This window comes from Phyllostomus discolor, chromosome 13, assembly GCF_004126475.2.
Source record: "Phyllostomus discolor isolate MPI-MPIP mPhyDis1 chromosome 13, mPhyDis1.pri.v3, whole genome shotgun sequence".
Taxonomy (NCBI): Eukaryota; Metazoa; Chordata; class Mammalia; order Chiroptera; family Phyllostomidae; genus Phyllostomus; species Phyllostomus discolor.
The window spans coordinates 38,066,652-38,089,864 of NC_040915.2; the positions used below are offsets into that span (position 1 = coordinate 38,066,652).

General features: G+C 51.9%; 1 protein-coding gene across 1 annotated transcript; it reads right to left on the reverse strand.

Moving 5' to 3' along the window:
- Nucleotides 1-500: 500 nt before the first annotated feature.
- On the reverse strand, nt 501-23,075 carry LOC114510004 (radial spoke head 10 homolog B-like). The gene is made up of 19 exons (XM_036014190.1): nt 22,678-23,075; nt 21,307-21,650; nt 19,356-19,431; nt 17,016-17,189; nt 15,340-15,425; nt 14,506-14,626; nt 13,914-14,090; nt 12,604-12,760; nt 12,240-12,361; nt 11,425-11,614; nt 10,351-10,465; nt 9,353-9,432; nt 9,109-9,257; nt 7,589-7,696; nt 6,226-6,366; nt 4,679-4,795; nt 3,402-3,495; nt 1,674-1,869; nt 501-770 (listed from the first exon to the last, which is right to left on the reverse strand). Exons 2-19 carry the CDS (start codon nt 21,555-21,557, stop codon nt 593-595), a joined length of 2,532 nt encoding a protein of 843 aa, XP_035870083.1. The 5' UTR covers nt 21,558-21,650; nt 22,678-23,075; the 3' UTR covers nt 501-592.
- Nucleotides 23,076-23,213: the final 138 nt, after the last annotated feature.

A 23,213-nucleotide genomic window follows, 5' to 3' on the forward strand; every position in this document is an offset into this window, starting at 1 on the left:
CAGGTTTATGTTGGATGAGTTTCCTTCCTTCTCCTAGCCTGGGAGGTATGTATTTTTATGCTTTTGGGAGTTGTTCTTAAATTTTAAAACAGCTCATTAGCTCGGACATTTTCTAACAGAGGCAGAGTGTTCCCGTAACTGCCGGCTGCTCACCTGCCCTGAGCCCCGTTGTTCCGCTGCGGTCTGTGGTCTGCGGTCCACGGGAAGGGGCCGTGGCAGAGGTGGCATCAGAAGGACAGGCAGGCGGACACGGGGCGGTTACAAGGGGCCAAGGAGCTGAAGAAATGTTTCAATAACTCCATCTACTCCCCGCTGACATCCGATTGGTTTTATCAGATTCTAAACTTAGTCACCAAGATATTGATTAAAAACTGCTGACTCCCCGTCGGCACGCATCTTCATTCGGCTCCATCTGCACAGGCAGCCACTTCCCCGGTCCGACCCAGAACGCGCCCGAAGTGCGGGGGCCCAGAGGGCTGGCATTTCAAACACGCTGAGACGGAAAGTAAAACACAGCCGGTTTTATTGGTCAGGAAATTCATCACAATGCTTTGGTCCTGAACTCCTTTTATGTCTAGAAACCCAGTGACCTCTATTTTTTCTTTTTCTTACTGGTGCTGGTCTTGGATTGGACCATCACCGTGTCCTCTTTAGGGGGACTCGGTGTCAGATTCAGATGCAAGGACGTGGCCTCCACCGGCTCCTTGATCACGGTGATGTGGACCTCAGAGTCTTGTCTTTTGGGCTCTTCCTTTCTCAAGCTATTCAGCCTAACACGAGAAGCAAACAGAAGGAGGCATTTTTTTTTCTTTGTCATTTCAAAGCCACTATTCATGCCCTGTGGTGTAAAGGAGTCTAAACCCAGATGGCAGTTTACAGTTTTGTGTACAGGACTGATCTGCTTTTGTTCACGAAAATTAGGTCACTGTCACGTTGCCTGGAATGCAGCGACACCACGTCTCAACCTTATCTACAGTGACTCGTGAACCACTTTTCTCTCGGCAGCTGGCGGCTAGTAAGTAGCCTTTGAAAATCCTTCTGAGTCTTTTTCCTTAAGTCCAGTTTAGTACTTTCTTCAACAGAGCGGCAGGCTCGAGGAACACTTCACAGAAAGGAGGCGTCTGCACGCTGGACCAACAGGTCTGCACGGCATTGAGCCCAGACAGCGGTTCTGGAAAGGTAAGTGTGCAGCCCTCACTAGGTGCTCGCAGGGTACCGGTCGTTGTTTCAGATGCTTTGCAAGCAGCAGCTCCCTTAATCCTCACCGCCGTCCTATGGGGTGCTACCTCCAGCTTACAGGTGAGGAAACGGAGGCACACAGTGGCACCCCTTGCCCAAGGACACCCAAGCGTTAAACGGAGGGGCTGGGATTTGAACCCAGGCCGTGTAGATCTGTGGTCTGACTCCAAGACAATCTGTCACATTGCCTTTTCATGGGAGTCTTGTGACATAGGCGTCACTACCATCGTAGACGACAGGAGAGAACAGGTGCCCCCCAGGCAGGACTCCTCCCGGTAGCCGCAGGTTCTGGTCCCCCGTGAGGACGGGCCGCCCTTAGGCAGCTGTGTGCTCTCAGTGAAAGCACTTGGTCCTGAGGCTGCGGGCAGCTCCAGGAAACAGGAGGGAAGGGCCCCGCGAGCCCGTGCGCGCGCAAGGCGGGGAGCATGCGTTACCTTCTATCCACGCTGTCCACCCTTTCTCCGTGCCTTTCCAAGGCCATGAGCTGGGCCTTGTTCTCCCTCACTTTCCCCTGGAGGATCTCTTCGCGTCTGTGAGCCGGGAAGAGCGCGTTGACAAAAAAGCAGCACACACAGCTGACCCACGCGCTGAGCTTTTCGGTCTGCTCGTCCTCGGGGCTTGCTTGCTTCTCTGGAAGGAAGTTTCGTTTCAGCGCATGCCCTCACGGCTTTGCAGCAGCCCTGGAGCCTGGGCACCCGTCCTGCCCCTGCCTGCGGTGGGCCCCCTGCCCCTGATTGTGTAATGACATGGGGGTGCTGCGCTCCCAGGCGCCGGGGGGCAGGGGGGCTGCACAGTGCTCATGGCCTGCCTGGAGCGGGGTGGACACCACCGGGCCTCAGCCACACCTGTCAGCTTTTCCTTCGAGTCTCCTGGCACCTGTCCTTTTTCCTAAATAGCTTACATTTTTTGTTTTTTTTTTTAATTAAAATTTTAGAAAATTTACAACACTTCCCATGTCTCGGGGAAAAAAGACCTCTTGGCATTTGCGCACAGTGTCTTTTTTTTTCAATTTTTATTTATTTATTTTTAGAGAGGGGGCAAGGAGGGAGAAAGAGAGGGAGAGAAGCATCAGCGTGTGAGAGAGGCATCCATTGGTTGCCTCTCGCACACCCCGAAGTGGGGACCTGGCCCGCAACCCAGACTGGGAATAGAACCGGCGGCCTTTTGGTTCTCAGGCTGGCGCTCACTCCACCGAGCCACACCAGCGAGGACTGCCTGCACTGTCTTTAAAGGTGGCACTGTCACCTTTAAAAATAAGAGGATTTTAACTCTGAATTGAGCAAGAAAATAATTACTGACTTGTGAAATAAGCCGGACGAAGAAAGACAGACACCGTATCATCTCACCTCTATGTAGAATCTTGACAGCATCAGAAAAACAGGTTAGATGTGTGGTTACCGAAGGCAGGGGGTCGGGGGAGGGCCAAGCGGGTGGGGACAGCCACACAGCGCAAACTGCGTTGTATCAGACAAGCAAGCGGTGGGCGGCGTGATGATGGCCGGGAACCCGGCCGCGCGGTCTGTCTACGTGAAAGCTGCTAAGAGTGTAAATCCCCAGAGTTCTCATCACAAGGAAAAAGTTTCTCTTTTGTTTTCTGGGATGAGTGTGGTAATCATTTCAAATCTTAAGCCAAATCATAATGTCCACCTTAAACGTATGCAGCATAGTATAAGTCAATTATATCTGAATAAAACTGGGAAAAATGCCAAAAACAAACAAACAAAACTCGGACAGACCGTGCCTTGCAGGTGAACTCTGGAGCAGGAGGCAGAACTGGAAGGAGCAGTATCAGCCTAAACACACACACACGTGTGACAGCTGTGTGTTTCCTACACACTTTACATAGTTTATAAGGAACAGTTTGCCAAACTTAAAGTTCTGTAATTATAGCCCTGGCTGGCGTAGCTCAGTGGATTGAACTCGGGCTGGGAACCAAAGCATCGCAGGTTCAATTCCCACTCAGGGCACATGCCTGGGTTGCAGGCCATAACCCCCAGCAACCGCACATTGATGTTTCTCTCTGTCTCTCTGTCTCTCTCTCTCTCTCTCTCTCTTTCTCTCTCTCTCTCTCTCTTTCTCTCTCCCCCCCTCCCTCCCTTCCCTCACTAAAAATAAATAAATAAAATCTTTAAAAAAAAAAGTTCCGTAATTATAGTACTCACCATTTTGAGGTAGATAAAAGGTTAGTGCTTTCCCTGCAGATAGAAAATTAATTTTGGTAATTCTCTCATCACTTAGAGACTTCTTGAAATTGCCCTTTTACATGGAAAAAAAAAAAAACATAAAGCAAAATATTATTTCTGCGTCATTATGGACTAAAACTAAGTTTCTACATTTTAATAATTCGAAGATTGTGAATGAGACCATTCTCTTGACTATTTTTGACCTGCATAAAGCGTTGACATTCATACTACTAACGAAACGAGTAATGCAGCACTGTATCTACTGCGACCCTCCCCTCAAGAAACTAAAGATTTGAAAAAGTACTTTTTACACAGTTAACTTCCATCCATGTATGGATGGATTTAATCACCACATACACGCTGTTTACACCCACATTCCTGTGCCCAGCTAGATCTTGCCCTTGAACTCCCCACTTGTGTATCCAGCTGCGCCCCTTGCTGTTGCCCTTGGATGACATGTCCTAGTATGTCCAAAACCAACCCCTTGATTTTGCCCCCACCTCCGCTCCCCCACCCCAGCCTCCCCCTCCACGGCGAACGGTGACTCCGTCCTTCCCAGTCCTTCCGACCGACCAGGCCGGGGACCCGGGCCCCGTCTTTGCCGTCGCTGTGCCCCTCGCTGCGCGGCCTTGGCACCACCTCCAGACAACTTCGAAAGCCAGAATGCTGACTGGTTTGTCAGCGGTGACCCTCTGCTCGGCCCCTCCCGCAGCCTCCCAGCGTGCACCTCCCCCCAGACGCTCTGCTCTGCCCCTGCTCTGCCCCTGCTCCGCCCCGGCCACCACCAGAGTGCGCCCACTGCCTCCAACCTTTGCGCAGAGCAGTCCCCTCCCGGCTAATGACACGGCTGCACCCATTCCCGCAGGCACACTCGGACCGCCCCACCCTGTCAACCAAACCCACAGGGCAAATCTGGAGCCAAACTGCCAGCACGGGACCCCCCCAGCTCTACCACCTGCTAGTTCTGCGACGGTGGGCAAGGGACTTAACCTTTCCCAGCCTCAGTTCCCACCAGAGACAGAGACAGGACCTAGGACCGCGTGACACCGGGTAAACCCCACATGGGAGTTCGCCGTTCTGTGTCCCCCTGTGACCACCTCCTCTCTTCACTCAAAGGAACAGTCCACGGGAGGACAGGCTGTGCGTCTGCTGCTCGGTCCCCAGCACAGGGAAGGGCGCTCATCACACAGGAGGTGCACAACGGTGGTCGGAAGTACCACCACATGGTGTCGAGGTGGCGCGTGGCGGGTACGAACCTCTGTCGTCTCGATTTCGCCGAAGTCAAGCAAGAGCCCTAACCTCCCCGAGGACGACTTGATGCTGTCGAAGTGCACGTCGGACTCCTGGCTCGTTTCTGGACTCAGGCTCCTGTTCTGGGGTTCAGAGCAGGGACAGGCCGTGAGACGGGAGACCGTTTCCATGGAAACACACACACACACACACACACACACACACACAGTCTTAATGAAGTATCCTGCACGATAGACATAAAATGTACCATTTGATGAATGTCAACATGTCTACACCTGTGAAGCCATCACCTTGGTCCAACAGTGACGTGCCCGTCATCCTGAAAGCCGCCTGTGCCCCGCAGTGACCCCTCCTCCCCTCCTCCAGCAGCCACTGCTCACCTGCCATCACTGCAGGTGACTCTGCACTTTCTAGGGATTTTCTGTAATTTTATACAATCGCAACAGCATGCACCCTTTCTTGTTTGGCTGCTCCCCCCAGCATGATTATTTTGGCTTATGCATGTTGCATGTATCGTGAATTATTTCACTGCTGGCTCATGCACCATTGTATGACTACAGTGCGGTCTGTTTATCTCGATGGACATCTGAAATGCCACACTGACAACCAGAAGTGACGCTGATCAGATGGTGACAGGGGACGACCCCCAGACCAGAATGTTCATGCTCGGTCACTGGAGTCTGTGGAGACGCCATCCATAGAATCACCTCCCTCAGAGCAGCGTCCTGACCCAGGCTGCAGCCCGGGACCAGGCTCCCAGGTGACCTGGAGGAGGCATGCCTGTCGCAGGGGTGAGCCACAAGGAGCTGAGGTTGAACAGGAAGCTGCCAGGCCACGCGGACCCCAAGGCACAGCCCAGGGATTCACGGCACGAGTCTCTGCTTAGACTGGAGTAGAAGGCTCCTCTGTGGGCAGCTCGGAAGTGTCTCGCAGCCCTGGGGTTCCGCTGTCCCCCACCAGCCCCCTGTGGCTCCAATGGCTCAAAAATCGGAAATGCTCCAAGCCCACTAGCCTGACACCCCCACCCTGGACAGGTGTGTCTCAGTTGGTTCAAGCACTGAAGCCTGTAGTGGATTCCTGCCCCCGCCCCCGCCCCGCCCCCGCCCCCCTGCCCACCCAGGCCTCACTGTGAACCCTAGTGTCCAGTCTGGCGAGCAGGCCCCCTTCTCAGGGACCCATCCCGCACCTTGTGCACACTCAGGAGCTGCCCCTCAGCATCTTCGCTCTGGGTCACGCTTTCCACCCTCGCAAGCACTAGGTCACGCGATGAAACATTCCATAACAAAACAGCGCGGGTGCTCTGAGCCTCGGGCCCCCACCCCACTGTGTTTGTGGGCACTCTGACCTTCATTCTCCCATTGTGGCCAAGGGTCTGCTTCCTGGGTTGTGACCAGGAAGCGCATTTTCTCTAACTTAAGAAAAACAAAACATGAAAAGAGGACTTGAATTCTTTCCTGAAGGGTTACAAAAGCCCAGGATACTTCTGAGGACTGTTTCACCATTCCAGGGTAAAACCACTCCCTGCTCTGAATTCGAACACACTACTCGTTACCTTATTTGTTGGCACACAGGTGCTTCCGTGTTTGCTCTCGGGGAAGTCGTCGTTTGGAGAACTTAAACAGGATCTGTTTAAGTCGGTAACATAGATGAAGGCGAAGCTTAAGAGAGCTTCAAAGAACTCCAGGAAAACCAGCTGCAACAGAGGAAGCGACAGGGTCTTCTTCACCCTCACGCGCCCCGAGGTCAGTCAGAGCCACATACGGTGTTCCTGTCTGTCCTCCAGAGAAGACCCCACTCGCTGCGTGAGGACGGTGGACACACGCCAGTCTGCAGGCAAACCTGCAGCATTTGGAAGACCTATTGTGACACGTTCTATTATCACACTTGTGAGTCCTTGTTTCCATTTTTGACAGACGCATTTTATATTAGTTAATGGAGGACAATCGTTTTCAAAAGTGCTTCCTTTTCTCTGGAACAACTAGAGAAGTGGCACCTGGAAACCAAGCGGCCAGTGCAGTGCTCACCCACAGGGCGGCTGTCCCCCCGCCATGGTCCCCACCTGCAGGCCCGCGGAGCAGGCGCGTGGGTGGGGCTGGCTGGCTGGCTGGCTGGGACTTGGATCGTCTACCTGTCACGTCTACGGGTCCTGAGCTGGAACGGGCCCCCCAGGTGGACCCGAGGCTCCAGGCTGGCCTCTGCCTGCTGCTGGGGAAGACCTGAGCTCCTCGCAGCACCGGGGTCCCCAGTCTGCCGGTGTGCGGAGCCCCGCACAGAGGCGGGCCTGGCTGGCTGGAAGGCGGCACACTTGCCCGCTGCAGGAAACGCTACCAGTGAAAGGCCCTTACACCCAGTTCCTGGAGGAGGAGGGCAGTTGGTGTCTTTGGGTATGTGACTTGTACGCCTCAGAACACAGACATGTATTGCATTGCCAAGTGAAGTATCCATGAACTTGCACGGCGGGTTTACGTTCTCTTGACTTGGTTCATCGTTTCCTGACATCTGAAGCGTTCTTTTTTTTTAAATTATTTATTTATTTTTAGAGAGGGAAGGGAGAGAGAAAGAGAGAGAGAGAAACATCAATGTGCAGTTGCTGGGGGCCATGGCCTGCAACCCAGGCATGTACCCTGACTGGGAATCGAACCTGCAATACTTTGGTTCGCAGCCCGAGCTCAATCCACTGAGCTACGCCAGCCAGGGCTTTGAAGTGTTCTTTTTAATACTAATCTCCAATCTCCTGACACGATCAAGGGGATGTGCATGCATACACACACACACACACACACACACACACACGTGCACATATATAGTTTTTTGTGTTGGGATTAGAATTCTTTTCAATCAAATCTTGGTCCTTGGTACCCAAAGAAAAACAGTCTGAACTGGATCTATACCATTTGCGTCAGCTCTTCACAGACCTCAAGTTCCAAGTTGCTGTCAATTCCGTCACACATGAAAGGATTGTCCTCCGCAATGACCTCCACGAATCTGGTTGCTGTTAATTCTTTACTTAACATTTTAAAGTTCTATAAAAGAAACATCCAGTCAAACCGTAATGGCCTCTCATTATAAACAGCTATCTATTTTTAATGTCCACTTATATCAACACGACACTTTAAGAAAATGTACCAGAAACGACTATCTTAAAAAGGGACGATTTTGCAAAGCATTCTGGATTGACGTTGCAAGTTACCTCTCTTCTCCGAACCTAACCCTTCAGAAGCCCCAGGGAAGGTTTTCCGAGAGGTCTGATCCCCGGACAGAGGCCACGGGAAAGCAGACGATCCGGACGTGAGAGGCCAGCCCGGCTCTGAGCGGGCAAGGGCTGGGCCGGGGACTCGGGGGAGCCCAGGCAGGCGGGAAGCGAGCAGGGCCTCCACGGGGAAGGCAGGAGGGCATGCTGCGGGTGGGGCTGAATGCAGAAGACTCCCTGAAAGTCTAGCCAAAGAGCGAAGGTGTGCTCTGAGACACTGAACCAGAGGGCATCTGGCCTGGAAGACACTCGGTCCCCCTACGGTCCCAGTGCTGCTGAAACAAGGGTCAGGTGACAGAGCCTCCTGGGAAACTCCTCCCTCCACACTGACCTCCCCCCACACCTTCTCAGAACTGAAAACCAGGCTCAGGTCTCCCAGGGGTTAGGAGAAATCCTCTCTTGCAACATGGAACATCCGAGAAAAGACATCAGTGCTGAGGGAGCTGGCTCGGAGAAGGGAGCAGCGGGACAGCTTCCTGGCCTGGTCACCCCACGGATGCAATCTAGTGTTTGACAAGTGCCACTCATCCAGGAGCGGCTCCCAGCACGCCACACTCCCGGGTGTGAGTGCACAGCCAGAGTTCAGCACACGCTACAGGCAGAGCCTTGCAACAGCCAGAGCACAAAACCAGCAGGAAGACACAGAAGCTTCTCGTGTACGCAACACCTGCATTTCTCAAAGCCCTCCCCCCCCGCTGGCATTCCACTCTTTTGGTCTGAGCACTTGCCTGCCCACAAGCACAAACCTAAAGTAGCACGAAACAAAACCCACCAGCCCTCAGTGTGAGAACAGTGTATGAACTAGATGTTCTCACCGTTTTCCAAACTGGAACTTTTCAAAATCCTTTTTCTGAAGAAGGATGCTTTCTTAAAACGGCATTCACCCTCCACGCCTCCCTCCGAAGGCAAGGTCTGCTCAGTGCAGACAGCGGCCCCGCAGCACCGACCCCCCCACCCCGGTGGGCAGGCAGTGGCGGGCGCTCCGGTCCCCGTGCTCCCGTCCCCACCGCCGCCGGCGGAGGCGCTCCCTTCCGCCCACAGAGACCCGGGAGACACTCGGCAGCCCTGAGAACTCGCCCCACACCCTCCCCTCCTTGTGCGTGTCATCGCTAGCCCATTTCACCCTGCATTACAACCAAAATGCCCGTGAGTGATTGGCGAACCAGTGTCGGCAGGGGCGCTCACCTGCAGCATCCAGAGGAAGTGTCTCGCCTTCATGGTGAGCTCGTGGGGCGGCGCGGGGTGCGGCCGGCAGTACGCCTTGTACACCTCCCAGGTCAGGTCGACGTAATTCATCGCGTACAGCGTCTGCTGCTGCTCACTGAACAACATGCCTGCAAACGCCGCAGACGGCACCCACTCAGAACGTGACCACGTGCTGTACTGGGAAAAAGCAGTGCTCAAGGGGGTCCGACGGCGGTGTGCCTACCGTTTACGTGGCAGGCATTGGGGTGGATGTTCTCGGTCATCAGTTTCGTGAAGCACAGAAACAGCGAGGGGCTCCGATTTCTGGAATTTAAAAGACGCTGTCATCGGTCCTCCCTCCAGCAGGGGGCTGTGATTCCCCTCCTAGAGTGGGGGTGGGGTGGGGGGGCGGTGTGAGCTCGGTTCCTGGCCTCTAACAAGCAGAGTGTAGAAAGGGAAAAACACTGCAGAGCGTGGACAGGACACGCCCCCGCTGACACCACTGTAACCGGGTGGTCAAGGTTAACGTCACCGGTAACGAGACGGACCCACGTCGCACAGCCTGACAGGAGTGGGGGGAAGGGCAGCTCACCTCCCTGGTACCCTTGCCCTAACCCCTACGCTCAGTGTCATGACGGGAAAGCGCTGGCAGACCAAAATCGAGGGACATTTTACGGAACAACTGACCAATGTTCTTCCAAAGTGTCAAGGCTGTAAAGGACAAAATCTGAGAAACGATCACAGGTGGCAGGGGAGTATGTATGATAGGACAGCTTCACGCCACGTGGGATCCTGGCTTAGACACTGGGGCAGGAAAGGGACGTTGGTGGGAAGACTGGGGACATCGTAACAGAGCCTGCAATTTACTTAAAGGTACGGCAGCTACATTGGTCCCTTCACATTGGTAAGCGTGCCTTGGTTCTGTAAGGTGTTCTTTGGGGAAGCGGTGAAAGGTGTATCTGCTTTGCTCTGAGAGAGGCAGGAAGCTCTGGCCTGAGGACAAGCCGGTTGTGACCGTTTCTGAGCGAAGCCCCGGGAGCTCCCTGCGGTGCTGGAACCCTGCAGGTTCCCGTGTGTAAGCTGCGATCTTCGCGGGTTTGTGGCGAATACTTTTGTCCCTGGTCCTTCAGTTCTAGGGAGTGTAAAAATCAGGATGAATGCCCAAGAACAGAGGACAGATGTGACGGCAGTGACAGCTGGCGCTGCCCGCGCCCACCGACGGGGCCCGGAAGTGGTACTCACTGGTATTCTCTGTGATGAATGTGGTGAGCCAGCTGCACGAGGTAACTCAGAAACGTCCTCAGAAGGATTGTTTTAAACGGAGAATGAATTTCCTCAACTGGTATGTCATTATTGGCTAAAATGAGAAAGTTGGGAAGGATGCCTAGTGCTTTCTAGCCCCTTCTACTTGACTTGCTGCTGGAGGGCTGCATCCTTTGGATGTTAACCACCCGAAGATCTGGACACTGGTGCACAATTCCAAGAACTGAGTGCTGAATCGTACATCCGCATCCACTTAAAAGTCAAGTCCCGCTCGGAAGGCCTTCCTCCGGTTACGCTATGGGAACTTGACAGATCCCGCGTCTCGACACTTTTCCAAGTCTTCTGACCTACAATTTGGTTTGTGCTGGTAATTCTAAATAAATGCTAAGTCTATGTCAAACACTTACATTTGAAGTAAAGAGGTGTTTATTCTAGTACCTTCTTTTTCAAGGAGGTAACCTGAGGCTTTCAGTCCTGCTTCCCAGAATTCAGCTCAAAGGAGTAAAACCTTCACAAAGTTGTTAAATTTATTGCATGAACTTTCTGATCAGAAATCAAGCTCAAGCCCAAGACTATCTAAAGCTTTTCTAGGCTGTTCCAAGCCCTCCCCAGCCCTCTCCGCTTCTGACGTGGCAGTTTGGCGTGACTCCACGACAGGTCAGGGCCGGAGAGCAAATACGAGACTTTGAGCTTTGTGGGCCGGTCTCCGTCACGCCCACTCAGCTCTGGGGTCTGCGGGCAGAATCGGCCACAGAAAGGCGTGCACAAACGGACACGGCTGTGTTCCAATAAAACTTTATTTACAAGAACGGGCCCGGGGCCCCTGCTTTGCTGACCCCTGCTGGAGACGGCCTCGGTGTTGCTATTAGTCATGAGACCGCCTCCTCACGTGCGCCTGCAGCCCCCTCGAGAGAAGCCCCTGTGCCGGTTCCCCCCGCAACTCCTCTCCTGGCCTCTGCCTTCGCTCCCTCGGCATCTCCTGACTGCTCCCGTGGCGACATCGCAGTGCGTTTCTCTCTGAGCCAACAGGTGTGAGGGCCCTGGAATACTCACCACTGAACACCCTGTCCATGTCAGCAAGGGTGATTTTATGGTGGTGAAGTTTACAGTCCTTCAGAAACCTCCAGAAGTGAAGCTTTGTCATCAGGAAGGTGTTATCCAGGGAGCGGTCACACCCTAGGCTGCTATAGAAGTTATAGATTCTTCTTAATTCTGTGATATTTCTTAGGACAGCATACTCGACCTGAGAAGAGAAAGCCGTGTGTCTCTTACCTTACGCAGTAAGAACAAAAGCAAAAGGAACACCTGTTTTCTGAATTAAACAGATAAAGAGCAAGTGGTGCGCACATACGGTGGAATACGACTCAGCCATAAAAAAGAATGAAGTCTCGCCATCGGCAACAACTTGGGTGGACCTAGAGGGTACTGTGCTGAGTGAAATTAGTCAGATGGAGAAAGACGAGTACCATATGATTTCACTTAATATGTGAATCTAAAAAAATAAACAGAACAGCAACAGACTCCCAGGTACAGAAAACATTTTAATGCTTGCCATGTTGCAGGGTGCATCAAGGGAGGAGGCGAAGAGGTGAAGGGATTAAAAAGTCCAAACTGGTAGTCACAGAACAGTCATGGGGACGTAAGTACAGCATAGGGAATACAGTCGCTAATAGTGTAATAACTACGGTGGCACTTCATAAGGTGATTCATCAGGTGACCACGTCATAAGTTATATAAACATCTAATCACTGGATCGTATACCCAAAACTAATATAATATTGTATGTCAACTGTCACCGGAAAATATATTATGTGTAAAAAGTATTCAGGCCTAAAATACAAATTTATAACAGTACAAAAGGCTTTTACCTGCTTCCGTTCCTCTGCTTGGTCTTTCTCGGGGTACCTCCGTAGCAGCAAACGCAGGTCCAGCTCGATGCTCGAGCCCAACACTGGATTACTTCCGCTGCCATCAAGCTTCCTGATGATTTCTAGCAAGTGAAGGCAAAGACAGGGCAGCACTGTGAAGAGCAATGTTGAAATTTTCCAATGTTATACCAAAACAATCTTCCGCACAAGTGTGGTACAAGAGCAGTATTCCAAACAACCTACGAAGGGAGCAGCTGCTCATGGGAAGCTTCTGTTTTCTGACACATTAGATGCACTTTGACGAGTGGGTACCACGGAAAACAGAGATTCATTAACTTTCAGGCGGCAGGTGCACACTCCCTACCGGCACTGGAAGATCCTCGGAGCTGGGTCCCGAGGGCGGAGTCCGAGCACAGGTCTGGGTCATCCATCCATTCCTCCTCGAGGTCTGCAAACTTCGCTATGTGGTCATTGTAAAACGGGCCAGTATACACGCACCCGTTCTTGAAAGTCAAGCGGCCCTGCAGATAAAAAGGTGACTTGTACGTGTAGAAAAAATTTTCTTAGAAAACCACTGGTAAATGTACATCAAAACCTTTCTCAAGAGTCTGTAGTGTTTTTGTTTGTTTTAAGACATGCACTTAGCCCACACATCACCCAGTTCCTTGACCCTCACGTCGCTGCGTAAACCCTCTGCCTCCTCCTGATTCTCCCTCCTTCCCCCCCTCCCTCTTCTTGCTGTACCTGCCTCACGACCTCTGCCCACCTGTAAGCACCCCTCAGCCACAGAATGTCTTATTAAACTACGCTAATGACCACCAGAGTGCCCGTCACAGAAAAGTCTTGATATTTGTCAAAATCTCTTGATATTTGTTGAGCCCAGGCCAGTGGTCAGTCTGACCCAGAGGTGGGTAAATGACCCAATTCAACTCAGTGAAACTCAAGACATTTGTAGGAAGCTTTTTGAAAATGAGTTTCTGCCCTGGCTGGTGTGGTTCAGTGGACTGAGTGCTGGCCTGCAAACCAGAGGGGTCGCTGGTTCGATTCCTGGTCAGGGCACATGCTTGGGTTGCAGGCCAGGTCCCCAGAAGTGGGTATGCAAGAGGCAACCACACACTGATGTTTCTCTCCCTCTCTTCCCCTCGCTCTAAAAATAAATAAATAAATAAAATCTTTAAGAAAAAAAAAAAGTTTCTGCTCTTCTACTTAAGTGTGGAATGTGGATGTGAAGTCAGGAGCGACAGCAGCCATCCTGCAATCATGAAGCAGGGACAGTGTAAGGGTGAGGCTGATGGTGGGAGACTCCACGGACAGACGGCGGAGAAACCTGGCTTCACCGAGTTGCTGAATCAAACCAACACAGAAGCCCACGTTATTTTTTATCATTTATAGAAGATTAAGCTAGACTTTCTATTACTTAGAATGAAAACCATCCTAACACACACCTCCCACACAAGCACATACAACACAAACTAATTAACCTCTAAATGTACATGAAATTGATGATTTGGTGGTAATTATTTTAAAATTCATGTAATCGTCTTAACAAAATAGTAAGTTATCCTACGACAAACAGATAATGCACTTTACTAGACAGAGAATGATGTACCTCTCACTGTATCTCAAGTGCTTTACATAATCTCTAAAATGTAATCTCCACAGGTCTGCACTCACCAAGCCGTGCTTTTTATTGAAAACCCATTCTCCCTCGTACGTGGCTCCACTGGCGTAGTAAAACGTCCCATAGCCATGACGATACCCGTTCACGAAGTTCCCTCTGTATTCATTTCTCAGAGGATACTGGGAGTTGGGGACTCTCTTTAGAAACCAGGTGTGTGTTCCTAAACCATTCTGAAAAGAAAGGACGTTTCCATGAGAAATGTTCAAAATACTTCCTCTTTTCCCTTGAGTCTACTGACCCGTATGGAGGAACCACGTGACTCATGTGAAGGGGCCGAGAACACGGAGTTCAGGGTCACGCAGCACTGGGTTCGGCCCCAGCCCCGCTCCGTGCCAGCAAGCCCTGACCCGAGGCAAGTGGTTGAAGCCCCCCGCCTCTCCTCTGCAGAATGGGAATGACACCCGCCCCCGTGCAGGCTGGGTGTACGGGTCGAAGGCGGTGCACGTAAGGGGCCTGGCCTGAGTGTGCAGGCTTGTCAGCACTGGGATGTCATACACCCAGGCACGGCCACGCCGAATCCCACGTGCGCTGCGGGGTCGCACAGCATCCGCCTCTGCAGCTGCTCTGCGGCTGCTCTGCGGGTACCTGGGCGCCCCTGTCCCATTGGCCGCTGTACTCCTCGTTAGTCGTCAGCCACCTCATCCTGCCTTCTCCGTGCCGCATGTTGTCATCCCACTGACCTTCGTACACATTTCCAGATTTGTAACTAGGACCAAAAAAAAAAATTCCTCAAAACAATCCATTATCCTAAACACACCTACGTAACGCTAAGACTGTCTCTGAAATGTTCTCCCTGAAGTCTCATGAAGAGATCCAACCCTCTTGCCCATATACTCTTCCCTGTAGTTAAAGGCAATGGGTGGGCATGTGGTCAGTAAAAACAATCACTTTAGGAGGTGTAATAAATCATTTTATCAAACTCTCTCAGTGGACAAGAGCAAGGACTTCAAGTCTTTACAAATAATTCCCTAAATATTAGTTAATAGTTTGCCCCCCAAATATTTTGAGTCTTGAATCTACCAGCTCAATAGAAAAATCAAGCAAACGTGTCAGCATCCTTCAGAAAATGTAAAGCTTATCATGGCGATCAGTGATGAATACGGAGAATGAGGAAAGGCAGCTCCTACGCAGAGTAAACAGTGTGACTAGACTTCATTTAACCTGGTGCTTGTCTAAACTCGCTGTCTAATATTTGCATTACTACTGGGGTGATACTGGGTGAATGTAAACATTCCACCTGTTTCCACAGGAAGTATGTTCTCCGTGCCTTCCCCACCTATCATTCAACAGCCTGACCTGACACCGCTGGGCCCCTCCCACTCTGGGGCCCTCCCCTTCTGGGCCCCTCCCACTCTAGGCCCCTCCCACTCCGGGCCCCTCCCACTCCGGCCACCCCAGCCCTGGAGCAGCGGCGCCTACCGTCTTACTCCCCAGCCCTTTCTGACGTTGTGGTCCCAGGTCCCCTCGTAGGAAGAGGTACCCTCTCGGTCATAATAAATGCAGCCCTAAAATAAACAATAGCATGTAAACAAAAATCAAGCCTCAGATAACAAATCCTATTTTACAGGTAAAAATAAGAAATAAACTATATGAATTTAAGGGCCTAAATTCTGCAGAAGTCAAACATCACACTCAGGCAAGACGTGTAATCTGTGTTACGTTTCTGTTTTGCAGTCAAGAATAGGGTAAAGTATCCACCGAGGGAGAATGAGCTAATGTCACAAATTAATGACTCCTTAGCAACACGGTGCCACGTGAGGGCGTGGGGCTGACGACGACATTCCCTGCCTTCGGCGTGTCCACTGCATCTGTGACTAGCAGTCAAGCAAGCACCTGAAGCAATCCTGGTTCGCTGTCACCTGAAGTGAAGAGTAGCACCTTCCACAGAACTGATCGCTCTCGTAGGTACCAAAACCATTTTTCTTTTATCCATTTGGACATCCTACTTACTTCACTGCCTCCAAACGCAAGTGACCACAACGTCACCATGCTATGGTGACTCCTCTAAGGGGCTGGCCACTGTCCAAGGGATTCGGATCTATGCTGAATGGCCTCAAGTTGCTGGTTTATTCACTGGTGTGTGTGTGTGTGAGAGAGAGAGAGAGTGTTTTCCTATCTTCTTCCTCATTATTAAGCTAACGTGCTCCTGCTTACAGCCATCCGGGGGCCTGTGTGGGGCACTCACCACCCCAAGCCTGAACTGATCTGCAATGAGCTAAAACTAAACAAAACAAACAGAAGACGTCAACTGAACAGTCTAAATCCCTCCAAGAAAAGTGATGATAATGGTAGGCTTTTTCTTTTCTAAAAACATTGCCACGGCATTCTACCATCCGACAGCAAAACAAACAACAGCTCCAGAAACCACCACCTTGCTCATGAGGGACTGGAACCAACGCTGCTGGCGACAACGTCAGTGGTGTGGCCACCGTGGAAAACAGGCTGGCGTTTCTCCAAAATGTAAACACCGTGTTACCATGCGACCTAATGATTCCGCCCCTGAACGCACTCAGGTCAGCAAACAGGCGCTCGGCGGAACGCTTGCCCACGTGCACGGCGACACTGTTCACAGCGGCCACGAGATGGGAACAGCCCAACGGCCAGCGATGGGGTGAACGCACAAACAAAATGTGCTCTACCCACACAGCGAAATACTACTCGGCCATCAAAAGGGAGGGAGCACCTAAGGCACAGGTGAACCTCAAAAACACGGTGCTCGGTCGGTGCAGGCAGCCGACACAGCACAGGTCACGTGCCGTGTGGTCCCACTGCACAGGAAACGTCCGGGGCACACAGACCCAGGACACAGACCGAGGACTGCTGGCATTGCGGGCTGAGGGGGCTGAGGAGTAGCTACCAAACGGGTATGGGGTTTATTTTGGACTGATGACATCTTGGGGGACGAGACAGGTCGTGTCTGCACAGTGTACTGACACCACAGGCCACCACTGAATTGCTTACTCCGCGATGGTTAACTCCACGTGCCACGAAGTCCCCCTCAGTGACCAGAAGCGGGTGTACCCCCACAGCCCCCACCCCCGCCCTCCGAGTCTGGACGTCCTGTGTGCACAGGGCCGTCCTGTGGCATCACTCACCATCCCGTGTCTCCTGCCCTGGCACCACTGGCCGATGTAGGACACGGGCTGCGTGACGCACTTGAACACACCAAACCCGTTCCTCTTGCCGTTGACCACTTCGCCTTTGTAGGTGCTGCCGTCCGGCCACGTGTGCATGCTGAGGTTCACGGAGATGCTCTTCACAAAGTGCCCCTGGGGGACAGTGGCCGAAAGAGTGACAGAAAGAAGGCAGCGGAGACATGGCCCAGCCCGTGAGACGTTTTGAGATGCGTCCTTGACTACCGACACCACACCTGCCTCTCCTGCTGGGGAGACACTGGACTATGCCCCCAGCTTCCACCGTCCCTCCGTCTCTGCGCACCCCCTCCTCCCTCGCCTGGCCCCCCACGAGGGAGAAGTCCCAGCCCGAAAGTGCATCTGGAAGGCTGTGTGCAGACGGAGCGCCACGCAGCAAGCAGCTGACATCCCGGCCTTGGGACCTTGGATTTGTGGAACCCGCCCCGAAGGAGGCTGAGAGTGGGGTTGAACTCTGTACCCTCTCTCGGAGAGCGGTTCCGTTCTAGCAGTTGGCTTAGAAGTGCCTACTGCAAGACGGGTCAGTGAGCCCCACAGAGTGGGGCGGGGCGCTGCGGTGTGATCTCTGCGAAAGGAAGGTGTGAGAAAGTGTGTAATGGACTGGGATGAGGGGAGACCCAGTACATGCACAGGACACACAGAACCCTCTAGAATGTGCAAATGGCACTGCCAACACCACCAGAGCGTCCTGGGCCGTAACGACTTACTTTTCGCCCATATTCTTTGGTTCTGTGGATTTCTTTGACCCATGTGCTGAATTAATTACTTTCATGAAAGCAGTATGTTTAATTGTGGGAACCTGACCATTACATCTCACAACTACAGTTTAGAACTATAACGTGTTATGTGCTTCATTTCACATTCAGTTCATCAGCCCAAACGTGAGTCCCTGGTCCATGCAGGAGTCCTTCTGAAAACACACCCTTCCAAACAGAACAATGACAAACCCTTGGGACCGATCACAGACTTCATGCGACCGCTGCCACTGACGGCGTCGGGCCTTCACGGACCGTCACCCACAGCGACATGCTGTGTCCATGGGCAGAGCTTGCCTTTGAGCTGGGACCACGCTGGGACCCATCCTGTTCCAAAACGAATCTGTGGAGGAGTCCGAAAAAATCCGGTCGCCTGCACCTTACACCAGGCAGTCCTGGGCCACTGTTAGACAGGAGCCTGAATTCAACCTGGGTCTGCATTTCTGAGTTTTTATGAAAAACTTAACATGTATGTTAAGGGGGGAAAAATTGGCGTGCTAACACTCGTGCCTAGGGCCTCAACCACAAAAACGTGTGCTCCTATAATAATCATGTATTTTTCTGACAGTCTGAATGAAGACCTTCATTGTGGTGTTATTAATAAATGCAAAAAACGAAAACACCCCAGAAGCACCCAACAACTGTGGCATGGTTGTGAATAGTAAATTAGAACACTATGCAATGTTAAGAATAATTATTATGGAGAGGGAAAGGGGATCTAATGTTTAATAGGTATAAAGCTTTTTTGATATGATGACAAAGTTCTGGAATAGGTTAGAAGTGAAGGTATAAGTCATGATACAACCTGGTAAGTGTACTTAATGACTTGGGCACTTACAAATGTTTGAAATAATGAATTTTATGTTATATATACTTACCATAGTAAAAACAAGTTGCAAAACCATGTAACAATACAAAGGATTCATAAGTCAAAAAAGATCCCAGATGGCCCTGGCTGGTGCGGCTCAGTGGATCGAGTGCAAACCAAAGGGTTGCCGGTTCGATTCCCAGTCAGGGCACATGCCTGGGTTGCAGGCCAGGCCCCCCCACAAGGGGACATGTGAGAAGCAACCACGCATTGATGTTTCTCTCCCTCTTTCCCTCCCTTCCGCTCTCTCTAAATATAAATAACATCTTAAAAAAAAATCCAAAGTGTTATCTATAAAATGAATATGCCCAGGTAAAAATACTGGTAACAGCCATTCAAGAAATGCAAGGAACACAGCAAATTAATAACATGTATGGTAAATGGATGTCGATCCCGGGGTTTCACTCTCCGTTATTTACTGGAGTGACCTGAAGGTTTGCTTGTACTACAAACAAAAATCAGGAAAAACAAAAAAATCTAAACTGACTACTTCAGTTGCACTAAGCCCTGTCTTTACCTTAAAATATGTAGTCAGGGTTTGCAATAAAGCCAGCACTAAGTGCTGCCGAGTTCTTCTGAAGCAATCGATGGACTGTGTGAAGACGCGGATCTGCCACCCCACACCTCCCTCCCCGCCCACCGCCCGCCTGCGTGACTCACGCGGTAGGCGCCGCCTCCTTGGAAGACCGCGAAGTCTTCTCTGTCGTGCAGGCCTCGCACTTTTCCCCCTTCATAGCTACAGGGAAATGAAACTCAGGGTCACGGCTGGTGTAAACCTAAGTGACAGTGGGTTAAGACACACAATGAACACGAGTGAAGGAGCACGTCTCACATGCATTCACTCAACAAACACTCCCCGAGAGCCACCATACACCTGTCCCCTTCTCAGCGCTGGGGCAGAAGCGGTGAACTGTGCCCACGACTGGAGAGTTCCTGCCTCGGCAGCTTTCGGTTCACCGAGGAGAGCCGGGCAATAAAGGTGAAACAAACAGCCAAGCTTAATTCCAGACCGTGTTCAATTTTTTGTGAAACGAGTGCCCAGGGCAGGAGGCTGTACTTGGCGGGCAGGCGGGGCGGGGGCCTCTCTAAGGACACGAGTGCTGTACTGAGAGCTCGGGAACCTGGAATACACACCTGTGAGAAGACCCCTGGGCAGAGAGACCCAGGAAGCGAGGACAGCAAGTGCCAAGGGCCTGAGGCAGGGAAGAGCCTGAGATCTCAAGTTCAGAAAAAACAGTGAGGAGAGCAGCACAGCTGGAGTGAGGGAGAGAGGTCAGGAGGAGGTAAGAGGGGGCAAAGGCTGGGTGGGGGTGGTAGGGCATGGTGTGCCAGGGGTGCCCAAGCTTTTGGTGTCTCTGGGCCCCACTGGAAGAAGAGGAGTTGTCTTGGGCCACACAGTAAATACATAAACACTAATGAAAACTGATGAGCAAAAAAAAGCTTTCAAGTGTATTCACGATTTTGTGTTGGGCTGCATCCACAGCCATCCTGGGCCACAGGCTGGACACCCCCGACACTGTAGACTACGCTTCACACTTGTTAATATCCTTCTATAGCGCTGAACTCAAGAGCTGGCATACGGTAAGTAGCTCATTAATAAATGGCTGCTATTACCATTCAAACAAAATATCTTTTTAAGTCTTTTTTAAAAAGATTCTATTTATTTTATTGTTAGAGGGGAAGGGAAGGAGAAAGAGAGGGAGAGAAACATCAATGTGTGGTTGCCTCTGGCGCACCCCCTCCTGGAGGCCTGGCTTGCAACCCAGGCATAGGCCCTAGACTGGGAATTGAACTGGTAACCCTTGATGGAACGTGCATCCCGATGGAACTTTGTGAAACCCGAACCCAACCCCATACAGCTAAGCTGCTCCCAGACTCCTGATCCCCACAAACTGTGTGAAACGACAGTTTCTGACTGCCCCGTGTTAGGGCGACTTGTTCTAAAGGCAGACACCTAACTCAAGGAGTGGTGTAAGCAGGAAGGTACCTCTGTCCAGGAGGGAGGCCTGAGCAGACAGACCAGACGCAGGGGAGTCTGCAGGGAGCGCGTCCAGCAGCCCAGCCAAGAGGCGATGAGTCTACGCACAGAGAAAGGGACTCACGAGACACAATGAGAGGAAAAGGAAACGAACGAAAGGCACGGGAAGGAGGAGGACAGTTCCCAACCTTGAGGCCGGATCTACGAGAAAGCAGTGGTGCCCTGGCAGGCAGACACAGGGGCCCCCGGAGAAGCCAGCGTCTGGGAGAGAAACAGCCACGTGCAGAGGGACCTTAGGGTGTGTATTCTCTCTCCTTCTCCCCAGTGAAGAAAGACCCTGAGGCTCAGAAAGGTTCGGTGACGGGGGTGATGCCTGCGTGGAGCTGACTCAGGCCCGGCTCCTCTCATTTCAAGTGCTGTGGCCTTTGCTTTCGGACACAGGCAGTGGGACGACGCCCAGTGGAGGATGCACAGTGGGGAGGAAACATGTGCACCTCAAAGTCTAGGAGAAAGGCCAGGGCTAGCAGATTTTCACGGGCACCTGGAGGGGTGCTGGGTGAAGCTGCAGAGGCTCCCGTGATGGAGAACAGAGGGCATGAGAGTGGCAGAACAGGAAGCGCCCAGCAGGATCACCTTTCAACGAGGTCGCTGAGCACGGGCAGCTCATACAGACCGGCTTCGTCATCCTGCTGCGGGTTCCTGGATTCCCGTTTGGACCCCGGTTCGTGGAACTGCACTTCTGACTGTGGGACAGGACTTGGGGACCTTTCTTGTCTAGCAGAATTGTCATCTAGTTTAGAAATCTCTGGATTATCAGAGAGAGAGGAGGAAGAGCGGGCAGACTTTTCCACTCTTCTGTCGGCTTTTTTCTTGTCTTTCACCATCCCCTCTAGAAGACCCAAAGTTCACTTTCTGTAAGTTATCAGATGATTTCTTTGGCTGAGAGCTGTTTGTTTCAAAGCATTGATGAGTTTTACCTGAAAAATAAAAATTACGTCTCTAAACACTTAAGGGTTCCCCTAGAAATTAAAATTTTAGCCTTACAACCCAATGTCATTATCATTCTTCTAAACCGTGGAAAATTACAAATGACAGATATCACCAGTTTATAAAAATAAAAGTTTCCATAGTACATTGATTTTTTCCTATAATCTTAAAAATTGGAAACACTGCCTACCATGTTTTCAGACAGGGTCCCAGGAAGAAGGGTACCCTGTCTATGGGAAGTGGCTACCTGACCCTTTAGGTCTTGCACGCAGTCAGTCCAGGCTCTAAAAGCCTGCCTCCTCGTACGTCCGTGGGGGCAAGTACGCAAGCCGGCCAGTCCACTGACCGACTGTGTGTTCTCTGCAAGTTCTACTTCGTGTCCTTCTGCTTCATGTACCAAGTAGGGGTAACAGCACCTTGTTTCCTTATAAGGATTAAATAAGTTGATGCCAAAAAACGTGTCTAAAGTATGGGAAAGGGCACGCAAAGGAGTGATTATTTTATGTCACTTTCCTGTTTTGGAACGTGAAATCATCAGCCGCCTAAGCCAGCACTACCACGGACTGCATCGCCCCGATGCCAGCCATGAAGCAGGGTATCCAGGTCCGAACCCAAGGGTCCATGGCCCTCTAAAACTGGCCCCTCTGGAAGCCTCCAGGCCACAGAGCAGGCTCATAGGTTAATTTTGGAGGGCAAGCCCCAGCCCCCCCCACCCCCAGCCAGCTCCAACCCCCCCACCCCCAGCCCCCCAGCCAGCTCCACCCCACCCCTGCCCCCAGCCAGCTCCACCCCACTTCTAGGCTTTGCTCTTACACTGTCCTGCTTCCCATTAGTTTCTGTTTTACCTGTCCTCCCTGGCTGGACACCGGCTCTCCTATTTCTTCTCTCCTGAGTTCAGAGCAGGGCTTGGGGGCGCTGTTCCCTCACTTGCTGCCCCTCCGGAGGCCTGTGTTTCGTGGGGCGGTGCAAGCAGGACCACAGGGCCTGGGGGCTGGGATCCAGCGCTAAATGCTTAACTGACTTCTGAAGCCAGGCCCAACCAAAGTGATTCGAAGCCTGCGCGTCCAAACCAGCTGGTCTCCAGGCAACCGTAGCCCCGCCCCTCCCCACCCTTAAAGGGGCCACGCAGCCCCAGAAGCCTCTGAGTATTAGTGTTTTCTGCCCTACAGCCCTAGGCCGCCAGGTGGAAATCTGGAGCTGGATGCACTTGACCCGGGTTTTCCCAGCGGTGCTACCTGCCACATGTGACCTCTCTCGCCCTTCATCTTAACCATAACACAGGAATAATTACCTCACGTGTTACTTTTCCTTTGCACTGTAAACAAATTACCCAGACTTGTTTCGTGGCTTACAGCAACACAAATTTATCACCTTACAGTTAAGTCAGGAATCCAGCAGGGCCGGTCCCTTCTGAAGGCTCCAGGCTCCGGAAGGCTGCCTTCCCTCATCTTCCAAATCAGCGAGTGGCCTCTCCCGGGCCCCGCCGGAAGAGGCTCCCCAGTCTGGGTCAGGGGACAGATGGGGCCCGCCCATCAAGGCCAGGGTGTCCCCCG

Coding starts and splice junctions, on each gene's coding strand:
- LOC114510004 (XM_036014190.1), bottom strand. CDS start 21,557: ATGGTGAAAGACAAGAAAAAAGCCGACAGAAGAGTGGAAAAGTCTGCC. Junction 19,432..21,306: donor CTCAGCGACCTCGTTGAAAG/GTGATCCTGCTG, acceptor ATTTCCCTGTAG/CTATGAAGGGGGAAAAGTGC. Junction 14,091..14,505: donor AATGGGACAGGGGCGCCCAG/GTACCCGCAGAG, acceptor CTTTCTTTTCAG/AATGGTTTAGGAACACACAC.